The sequence below is a fragment of the Rhinopithecus bieti genome, unplaced genomic scaffold (assembly GCF_001698545.2).
Source record: "Rhinopithecus bieti isolate Rb0 unplaced genomic scaffold, ASM169854v2 scaffold_33326, whole genome shotgun sequence".
In the NCBI taxonomy this organism is placed as follows: domain Eukaryota; kingdom Metazoa; phylum Chordata; class Mammalia; order Primates; family Cercopithecidae; genus Rhinopithecus; species Rhinopithecus bieti.
This window is the reverse complement of record NW_016814921.1, coordinates 1,309,331-1,321,030: the sequence shown is the minus strand read 5'-3', so window position 1 is coordinate 1,321,030 and position 11,700 is coordinate 1,309,331. Positions and strand designations below refer to the sequence as shown.

Sequence of the window (11,700 nt, the reverse complement as noted above, 5' to 3'; positions counted from 1 at the left end):
CCCTGGCAGCGCGCGGCCGCGCCCGCGGTCCCCCAGCCTCGAGCCGTTCGGCCGCTCTTCTGTCCGCCGGCCCCTGGTGCGCCGCGAGCCGGCGGCCCGGGACCTGGGGTTCAGGGATGGGTGTCTCCGCGGACGCCGCCTGGGGAGAGCCGCCTGCCAAACTGCAGCGCCCGGGATCCCGTTGCAACCGCGGTCACCGCGTCCGCTAATCTGGCACCGGCAGGGCCGCGGCGTCACATCTTCTACATCTCCACCGCCGACACCCACCAGCCTCCCGCACCCCCGGCTCTCCTCCCTCCTGTGCGCCGCCCCCTACTCGCTAGGGGTTTTTGGGGCCTGCCTCTGAGTCCGGCGGTTCAGCCACAACACGCAAGCGCGCGCGACATCAGTCCCGGAGGGAGCCGGGCCTCAGTCGGGGGCGGGGGAGGGGAGAGGGGCGCGCGTCGGAGGCCGCGGCAGGGCCTTGGCAGTCCTGGGGCTCCACCGCCCCTTGTGCCCCAGAAGTCACCCCCCGCCCAACCCCGCGCCACCCAAACCACGTTTAGGCTTTCTCCACACTGCGGGGCTTTTGCTGCGCAACCAGCCGTGACTCAACTTTTAAAAGTTTAAACTCAACTTTCTCCCCATTTTTTCCCCGCTAGCGTTTCAAAACGGAGAAGCCGTTTCCACCCCAAGGTAGAGAAGTTGGAATCCAAGGAAGATTCTGTGTCAGAGCAGGCTTTGAAAATCTCTAAATCACCAAAAGACGAAGGGTACACGTGGGGCATAAACTTTAAAATTAAAGGACAGAGGCTGAAGTAGTCTACCAACAAAAGGAGAGAAAGAGGCCAGAGAAGGGGAGCGGATTGGGTTGCTAAGAGGAAAAGATTTCCTTTACTGACTTAACTTGAATTAGACGACACAGAAAGATGAGGATGGGACTCAAATCCTTATCGCAACTGAAGCGCATTAATGTCTTCACTCGGAGCTGGCATTTGCCCTAGCTAAATTGTTATGCATTTCTTGGAGAGAGAGTTATTTTCTGTAAATCCCAAATGTAAAATTGAAGTTAATTGCATTTTGGTGATTTTCAGTAGGATATAGCAGGTGCTACAGATGATTAGCAAAATATCTGTTCAGAAAATTTGCATGTATTGAGTACCTACCGTGTGCAACACATTGTTGAGTGTGTGGGACATGCCAAATCTGATGGGAGCGTCTCACACAGTGAGGGAGATAAGATGGGTAGCATGAGTAACACAAATAGCAGTAGAAAGTAGGCCATAGAAGAGTAAGACTAAGTGCTGTGGCATTTCAGACATGGGGTAACTCAGCGTGGGGAGGCAGGAGATTTGGGGAAGCTTCTAGAAGGAGTTGCAAGTATGGACATGCCTCCTTGTAGAAACATTAGGTTTCAAAAGGCCATGCATAAGTGCATTTGTTCTTATGTATCCAAGAGGGCTTTAACTACTCCAGATGCATTTCTAGAATGTTAAATATAGGAGTGTGAGTAAATTCTTTGAAGCTTTAAATCCAGGCATACTCTTCCTTTTTTTTTTTTTTTTTTTTTTTTTTTTTTTTTTTTTTTTTTTTTAGACAGAGTTTTGCCCGTGTTGCCCAGGCTGGAGTGCAGTGGCGCCTCCCGGGTTCAAATGATTCTCCTACTTCAGCCTCCCGAATAGCTGGGATTACAGGCATGCGCCACTACCACGCAGGGCTAATTTTTTGTATTTTTAGTAGAGACGGGGTTTCTCCATGTTGGTCAGACTGGTCTCGAACTCCCGACCTCAGGTGATCTGCCCGCCTCAGCCTCCCAAAGTGTTGGGATTACAAGCCTGAGCCACCGCGCCGGGCCAAAAACCAGGCATATTATTCTTTCTTCTTGCAGATGGTATATGTTCTATAGAGGAGGGAAAAAAATATTTTCCCCATTTCATTACTAGGTTTGTGGGTGAAGCCCCTGTAACAAAAGACACATTAACAAGAGAAAAACACACTAACTTATTTATGTACGTTTTACACAAAACAAGAGCCTTCAGAAATGAAGACCTGAAGTTAACAGGGAAACCTGTGTATTTTTAAGGCTAGGATTGATAAAGAAGTGGAAGCCATGGAGAAGTATGATTAGACAAGTCTATGATCTAATGGTAATAAACTGGGGGACTTACTTAGCAAAGCCTATTTGCTAGATTCTTCTCCCTGTCCCTGTGTCTTCAGAGATAAGGATGTCCCTTTCCTCCAGGTATAGGGAAAGCACCTCTGGAATGAAGGTCTTATGGCCTGCCTCAGAAGAGAAGATCTGGGGAAAGTGAAAGTAACCCTCTTGCTTTTGCTCTTTTCTCAAGTGCCAAGGTACCATTATTTTGGGGCAGCATGTCCTGAACCCCATCAGTTCTCTAACGTCTGTCTCCAAAATGGATTCATTTCATCTTCACTGAAAATAGATCTGTTGAGACAAAATCACTCCCTCCAGATGATCTCTGTAGGTGCTACAGTGGTGCTGAGTAGTCCCTAGAATGATTGAACTCTTAGTTGAACTCTGTGTCACAGAAACCTGAGGATTCCAGGAGCATGGGGATAAAATCTAAGTCATTATATTTTTTAACAGTGGCATCCAGAAAGCTGGGGAGCAACTACAAGCAGTAAAATAATTTGCATTCCCTACAATTCAAACAAATAATCTAATTTTCAAATGGGAAAATATTTGAACAGATACTTCTCCAAAGAAAATATACAAATAGCCAACAAGCACATGACAAGGGGCTCAACATCATTAGACATTAGAGAAATATAAATCAAAACAACAATGAGATACTACTTTACACCCACCAGGATAGCTATAATTAAGAAATAACAACAAAAAATAACAAGTGTTGAAGATGTAGTAAAAGTGGAACCCTCAAACATTGCTAGTGGGAAGGTAAAATGATGTAGTCAATATAAAAACAATCTGACAGTTACTCTAAAATTAAACAGTCACCAGACAACCCAGTGATTCCACTCCTAGGTATGTAGCCTAGAGAATTGGAAGCAGATATTCACATGAAAATATGTACATACATGTTCATAGCAGCTTTATTCATAATAACCAAAATGTGGAAACAAGCCAAATGTCCATCAAATGATGAATGGATAAATCAAATGTGATATATCCATACGACGAAATGTTATTTGGCAATAAACAGAAATGAATTACTGATACATGCTACATCATGGATAAAGCTTGAAAACATTATGCTCAGTGGAAAAAGACAGAAAAGGCCACGTGTTGTATAATTCCATTTATATGAGATGCCTAGGATAGGCAAATCCATAGAAACAGAAAGCAGCTTAGTGGGTGCCAGGGCTGAAGGAGAGGAAAATGGGGAGTGACTACTAATGAGTATGGGATTTCCTTTGGGACCTATAAAAGAGTTCCGGAATTAGATAGTGGTGATGGTTATTACACAACTTTGTGAACATACTGAAAACCATTGAATTGCACACTTTAAAATGGTGAATTTCATGATACGTGAATTGTATCTTCAAAAAAAGAGAAAGAAAAATAATGGATGTCAAAATGAAAATGAGTTTTTTCTCCCATAAGGTTAGGGGGAAAAATATATTACCCAGTGCTGTTAAGGATGAGGTGAACCAGAGACCTTATCACCAGTCAGAGGGAGGCTAAGTTATATGCATTTTGGGAAAACTGTTTAAAAGAGTACATCACATTTTTAATTTTTGATTTTTTTTTTCTTTTTTGAGACAGAGTCTCACTCTGTCAACCCAAGCTGGAGTGCACTGGCAGAATCATGGTTCACTGTAACCTTGACCTCCTGGGCTCAGGTGGTCTTCCTACCTCAGCCTCCCAGGTTTGCTGGGACTACAGGTGCATGCCACCATGCCTGGCTAATCTTTTGTGTATTTTATAGAGACAGGTTTTACCATGTTGCCCAGGTTGGTCTCAAACTCCTGGGGTCATGCGATCTGCCAGTCTCAGCATGCCAAAGTGCTGGGATTACAAGCATGTGTCACCATGACTGGCCCAATTTTTGAAATTTAAACACCATTTGAGCCAATAGTCTTGGTGCAAGAAATTTATTCTCAGCAAACGATTATAGATGCACACAATATTTATTAACCTGGGTGTTCATTATATCCTTGGCTCTAAGACTGCCAACAGAAAGAAAGCCACATTTAAAAGAAAATACTGAGAGTCTTACCTAAATCACAAGTTCACTGCAACAGGGTATTCACATTCTCTGAACCCACTTTGTATAATTCATATAAATTATACTATATTCATTCAAAGTAGTACGTTCCGTGTAGCCAAATGAACAGTTTTGTGGGAGAACGTATAATGACATGAAAAAATGCTCACAATATTGTATATTGTTAATTGAAAGAAGTAGGTTACAAAACTGTATAATAGTATCTCATTTTTTTAATGTGCTCTCCTACACATAATAGAATGAGAAACACTAAAGTATTTGTAGTGATATGTTGGAAGGTAGAATTTTTTATGCAAACAATGAATTACTATCATATAAACTTATCATCTAAAATTGTAAATTTGTTTATCTGTTTTTGTATTTATTATCAGTTTCCTTCCCCTAAAATAACACAAGAAAACTTAGAGCAGAGATCTTTCTGACCTGTACATTGCTGTATCCCAAGGACCTAACGGCACTAAGTGGGGCCTCAATAATTTGGTTTGCTCGTTTGTTTCTTTTTTGACAAATGAAGGAATGCATTATTTTCATCACAAAAAGCTGTTTTTGAATGCTAAGTTCATCATCTACAGTATGGAGGGGCAGGTATCAGTGTAGTCAATGTCTGTGGAAGTCTTTCTTTTAACTATTTTATAATGAAAATCACATTAAACCCATGTCCTTATGAAAATCTCACAAAAATTTGCGAATTACTGTTTTCTAAAACCTAGTACATCAAAAATAATCTTATTAGTTCTCCAGATCTTCATCATACTATCAGGTATGAAATAAGAGAGTGAACCGCTCTATTTTATCTCCACAAGAGATAGTAAAATTACTGTCTACTTTTTGTGTTCTGATAACAGATTCTAATGTCACCTAATTGTGCTTTAGCACAGAAAATTATTTAGGTGAACTTTGTCCTTGACTTTTAAAAACAAATAAACAATAACAAAGATACAAAACTTCCAGAAATATCCAACGGCTTTTGTTGCATTTGGCTATTTTATTTTTAAATATTGTATTGTCACTCTAATAGATCACCAAGCTTCAATTATTCATTGTTCTCAGAAGGTGAATGGCCTCCTGCTGTGCATATTACCACTAGAGCTCCATCTCCTGTCAAATCAGCAGTGGTATTAAATACTCACAGGAGGCTGTGCACAGTGGCTCACACCTGTAATCCCAGCACTTTGGAAGGCCAAGGGGGGTGAATCACCTGAGGTCAGGAGTTCGAGACCAGCCTGGCCAACATGGTGAAACCCCGTCTCTACTAAAAATACAAAAATTAGCCAGGCGTGGTGGCACACTCCTGTAGTCCCAGCTACTTGGGAAGTTAAGACGGGAGAATCGCTTGAACCCGGGAGGTAGAGTGGCCCGAGACTGTACCACTGCATTCCAGCCTAGGCAACAGAGTAAGACTCCTTCTCAAAAAAAAAAAAAAAAAAAAATACTCATAGGAACATTAACCTTATTGTCAACTGCACATGTGAGGGATGTATGTTACTCACTCCCTGTGAGAATCTAATGCCTGATTATCTGAAGTGGAGCTGAGGCAGAGATACTGGTGCTGGGGAGTAGCTGCAAATACAGATTAACATTGGCAGAGAGATTTGGCTGCACAGAGACCACAGTAAATCAATTGCATGCAGACTCATACCAAAACCCTATCAGTAAGTGGCAACGGACAAGCTGCATCTGGTGGCAGGCTTTAAGTCAGACTCTGACACTTATTGTAGTCCACGCATGGTCTTCCCATTATTTTATTTACCACTTTGGTCTGTGCCTCTTTCCTGCAGTACGTATTTGTCTCAGGCACAGTTTTGGTAAACCCACAAGCTAATCCTAGCCAAAATGAGTAAAAAACAAACGTCACTGGAAAACTTCTTTGAAAAGGGAGAAAGACCCAGTGATGTGACAGCAGAAGTCTCTAAGACTGCCAACAGAAAGAAAGCTGCATTTGAAAGAAAATACCGAGAGTCTTACTTAAATTACAAGTTCATTGCAACAGGGTATTCACATTCTCTGAACCCACTTTGTATAATATGTGGTGACTGGCCATCCAACGAAGCCACGTAACCTTAAAAACTGCTTCGTGACATGGAGACCAAGCATTAAAAGACAAGTCTTTGGAGTTTTTTTTAAAAAAAGAAAACAATGTGAAGACTGAGGTGGGTGGATCACCTGAGGTCAGGAGTTCAAGACCAGCCTGGCCAACATGGTGAAGCCCCATCTCTACTAAAAATACAAAAATTAGTTGGGCATGGTGACAGGCACCTGTAATCCCAGCTACTCAGGAGGCTGAGGCAGGAGAACTTCTTGAACCTGGGAGGCACAGGTTCCAGTGAGCCCAGATGATGCCACTGCACTCCAGCCTGGGCAACAGAGCAAGACTCTGTCTAAAAGAAAGAAAGAAAAGAAAACCATGTGAACATGAAGAATAGAAGCAATTTTCGAAGGCCACCACTTCATCAAATGTGTCTCCACTGAGAGCATCATTAGTGGCTAACTGCATTGCTAAAGCTAAGAAGCCCTTTACTATTGGTGAAGAGTTGACCCTGCCTGTTCTAAGGACATTTGCTGTGAACTTTTAGGAGAGGCTGCAGTTCAAAAGGTGGCACATGTTCTTCTTTTGGTTAGCACCATAACTAGACAAAATGATATAACTAGACAAAATGATAAAATAGCAGACGATATTGAGTCACAATTTTAGAGAGGATTAATGAGTCACTGTGGTACACAATGCAGGTTGATAAGTCCAGAGATGTTGACAACAGGTGACAATGCTATGTTTTGATGTGCACGATGACATGTTGTATGCACTTTTGTTGCCAACGAACACCATAGCTGCAGAACTATTCAAGTCTTTGAATGATTACATATCAGGAAAACTGCATTGGTCATTTTGTGCCAACATATGTATGGACGGAGTGGCTGCCATGACTGATTAGTTTGCGATTTCACTACTTGGGTCAAAGATGTCATTTCTGAATATGAGTCTACACACTGTGCCATCCGTACAGAAATGCTGGCTAGTCAAAAGCTGCCACCTGAACTTAACAACATTTTGCAGGATGTGATTAAAATTATCAACCACATTAAAGTACATACCCTTAACTCACATCTGTTCACACAGCTCTGTGAGGAGATGAATGCAGAGCACACAAGTCTTCTCTTATACAGAGAAGTGAGATGGCTTTCTAAAAGTAGATCACTGGCCAGAGTTTTTGAGTTACAAGAGCCGCTCCAGGCATTTAGAAAAAAGTCACCACGGGCAGCACATTTTAGTGACACAGAATAGGTCACAAAACTTGATTACTTTTGTGACATATTCAGCCTGCTTAATGAACTCAATCTGTGACTCCAAGGCAGAACAACAACTGTTCAAGTTGTAAGATAAAGTGGCTGCATTCAAAGCCAAACTAGGGATGGGCACAGTGGCTCAAGCCTGTAATTCCAGCACTTTGGGAGGCTGAAGCGGGCAGATCGCTTGATGTCAGGAGTTCGAGACCAGCCTGACCAACATGGTGAAACCCCGTCTATACCAAAAATACAAAAATTAGCCGGGCGTGGTGGTATGCACCTGTAGTCCCAGCTACTTGGGGGGCTGAGGCAGGAGAATTGTCCGAACCCAGGAGGGTGAGGTTGCAGTGAGCCAAGATTATGCCACTGCACTCCAACCTGGGTGACAGAGTGAGACTATGTCTCAAAAAAAAAAAAAAAAAAAAAAAAAAAAAATATGCCAAACTGGAATTACGTGGGCAACGAGTGAACATTGGGATTTCTGACATGCTTCAGACATTAGCAGAGATTTGGAAAGAGACTGAGTCAGGGCCTTCTTTCTCCCAGCTGGTGCATGATCACCTATCTCAGATTTCAAAAGAGTTTGAGCATTACTTCCCAGTCACAAAAGACCCCCTAACTGGGAAGGAAAGGATCGGCCACCCATTTGTGAATAAGCCAGGGGAATCAGCTTTGTCCATGCTGGAAGAGGATCAGCTGCTGGAGATGGCAAATGACCGTGGCCTTAAAAGTATGTTTGATCTGACTTCAAATCTCCATACATTCTGGATTAAAGTCACGGTGAAATATCGTGAGGTTGTCACAAAAGCAATGAAAAGCCCACTTCCATTTCCAACATGTTGTCTTTGTGAAATAGAGTTTTCTGCAGTGACAGCAACCAAAATGAGATTATAGAGTAGACTGGACATAAACAACACATTTCAGGGGTCACTGTCTCCCATCATCCCTAAATGGGACCATCTAGTTACAGGAAAACAAGCTCAGGGTTCCCACTGGTTCTACATTATGGTGAGTTGTATAATTATTTCATTATATATTACAATGCAATAAAAATAGAAATAAACTGCACAATAAATGTAATGCACTTGAATCATCCTGAAACTATCCCCACCCCACCCCTTGCCCCTGCCATCCATGGAAAATTGTCTTCCACAAAACCAGTCACCTGTGTCAAAAAGGTTGGGGACTGCTGATCTATGTGACTATAATAATTAAGGGACTAGTCTCAGCTCGTAGACTGATTTTGCCTTCCCAAGATCAAACCCTAAGTTCTGAAAAATGAGAAAAATGAAAACTTCATGATGTTTTTTACTCTTAAATCATCTTTGCAGCTTCCCAGAGGGCCATTAGGCAACATTAGGCAACCACAAACAGCTGGGTTTTTTAACAACTTTTTTTTTTTAGGAGATGGAGTCTCAGTCTGTTGTCCAGGCTGGAGTACAGTGGCACGATCTTGACTCACTGCAGCTTCCGCCTCCCAGGGTCAAATGATCCTTCTGCCTCAGCCCCCCTAGTAGCTGGGATTACAGGCACACGTCACCATGCCTGGCTAATTTTTGTATTTTTAGTAGAGACGGGGTTTCTCCATGTTGGCCAGGCTGATCTTGAACTCCTGACCTGAGGTGATCTACCCACCTTGGCCTCCCAAAGTACTGGGATTACAGGCATGAGCCACCGCGCCTGGCCCAGGTTTTTTAACCTTTTAATGAGAAGGATGCTAGAAGTAATTATGTTTATTCATATGTTCTGCATCTTTTTAGCTCAACACTTTTCTAAGAGCTGCATTGGAGGAGCTATTTAATCAAAGGAGCTCAGTGTTTCCTACATTAATTTCATTTAAATAAAGTGTTATTTATAATAAATATGTTACAAAGATGGCACTTTACAGGAAGGCCCTGTTATTTTTTATCTTCTGTGTAATGTGCTCAGATCACAGAGATTCTGATCTCATCGTTCATTTGTTCTTATTTAGATATTAATTAAAAGGGGCATCCTGACTCTCAATTCAAGGCTTTTTAAAAAATATGCCAATACTAGGAGGAAAAACTTGCCATTTTAAGGCAACCTTGCAAGAAGCAAGAATTTGAATTTACCTTTGGGACAGACTTCCATTGGTTTTGGAAACAAGTCCTCACCACCACTGTTGCCCCTGCTCTAAACAGAGTAAAAGACAAATGACAAAGTGGGAAAATACACAGTGTCTTTGATATCAAAGCTAATGTTCTAAATACAAAAATAGATCTTAACTATCAATGAGAAAAGATCCATGGGCAAAGGCATATAAACACGTAGTTTGTAGAAAAAGAAATGTAAGTGGATTTTAAAATGTGAGAAAAGTACAAATTAAACCTAGAATGAGATCTATTCTTCTTCTACTCAGATGGGCACAGTTAAAAATTTTAATAATTATAGCAATAGTATAAAGTAACAGTTACTCTCACTGTTGGTGGGAGGTCTAATCAGCAATACCTTTCAATACTTAAGATAAGTATACCTTTAGATCCAGGATTTTCCTTTCTGGAAATTTATTCTACAGACATATTCACACATATGCCCAAAGATGTATGCACATATGTGCTTGAACTTTGCTTGTGGTTGCAAAAGACTGAAAATAAACAATATAAATGGTTATCAATAGATGCTAGCAAAAAGAAATTATAGTAGAGACATTCATTTAATAAATTATTGAAAGCCTATCATTGCCAGATATAACTCTATAATTAACTTTGTTGTTTTTTAATAAATAAAGTAGACCTATATGTTATGGCTATGAAATGATCTCTAAGATATGTTGAAAAAGTAGAAAACAAGTAAAAAATGTAAGATATACTGCAGTGTCCGTAATATACTTCCATTTTTTTGAGGGAAGACATACACACATACAGTATATATGCTTGCATAGACATAGATAATATTTTAGTAATGTCCACCTTAGGGAGAACTGGGGACTGAAGTCTACAGTCAAAGGAAGACTTCTCATTGTACTGTTTTTTGTTGTTTTTGTTTTTTTGCTGTTTTTGTTTTTCGTGTGTTTTTTGGAGACAGAGTCTTGCTCTGTCACCCAGGCTGGAGTGCAGTGGCAAGATCTCGGCTCACTGCAACCTCCGCCTCCTGAGTTCAAGTGATTCTCCTGCCTCAGCCTCCTGAGCAGCTAGAATTACAGGCACACACCACCACACCCGGCTAATTTTTGTATTTTTAGTAGAGACGGGTTTCACCATATTGACTAGGCTGGTCTTGAACTCCTGACCTCAAGTGATCCACCCACCTTGGCTTCCCAAAGTGCTAGGATTATAGGCGTGAGCCACCGTGCCCAGCCTCATTGTACTGTTTTTGTACTCCTTGATTTTTTTTTCACCATATGCTTGCATTTTTTTCTCTACTTAAATAGGTTATTTTAAAATATACATAGTGAGGAAATACAATAATTTGATAGGAAATTTGTTAAGAAAAAAGAGAAAATGCTTCTTTTTTTTTTTTTTTTTTTGTCTTCAGGGGATGTTGTCTAGAGGTACTCAGAATGGTCTAGCGTTTGACCTAACGTTGTGGACTTCCCCACAATACAGCCTCTAACACAACTGTGCCATCCCAAACCCCTGGTAATATAATTGTCTACTTTTATACCAACCAGGTTGTAAAAGCACCAAAATCTGCATGCAGCGTGTGCCCAGGCCAACTTCACTGGGTTGGGGCTGTGAGGTGTAAAGTTCTTATGAGATTGTCTAAAACAAAAACACATCAGCAGGGCCTACTGTTTTTCCACACGTGCTAAGTGTGTCTGTGACTGGATCAAGCATGCTTTCCTCCGAGGAGCAGAAGAGTGAAAGTGTTGAAGTCATGAGCACAGATTCAGAGAGTTACATTTAAAAATGAAGATTTTTTGAGTAATAAATAATATTTTTTAAAAAAGAAAAGAAAAAAATAAGTAAATGCAGAAGGTCCAGAAAGTAAAGATGCCATGTATCATCTCTGGCCGTGTCTTGTAGGAGTCCAGGGGACAGCTCTCTGGTGACATCCGCACTCCTATCTTATCCTTCCACTGGAAAAATGGCTACACTCATATATTGAGAGAAGACCTCGAGAAGAATCCCTTCATCTGTTTTTTGCCTTGCTCCTCCAAGTTGGGCTATCAGGTATTTTAGGTTTCAGTTCCACTATTAGAGGTGAAACCGAAATATGTATGGCACCAGAGCCTACTGAACATGAAAACATGAGGGCCTAGAAATTG

General features: G+C 41.3%; 1 protein-coding gene across 1 annotated transcript in view; it reads right to left on the bottom strand.

Moving 5' to 3' along the window:
- The window catches only part of FGF2 (fibroblast growth factor 2), an 86,992-nt gene extending 75,681 nt beyond the window's left edge, over positions 1–11,311 (bottom strand). Inside the window, exons 1-2 of the mRNA XM_017852596.1 lie at positions 11,225–11,311; positions 2–312 (exon numbers count right to left, since the gene is read on the bottom strand). Coding sequence (XP_017708085.1) covers positions 2–312; positions 11,225–11,311 — 398 coding nt within the window. The remainder of the gene's footprint in view (position 1; positions 313–11,224) is intronic.
- Positions 11,312–11,700: the final 389 nt, after the last annotated feature.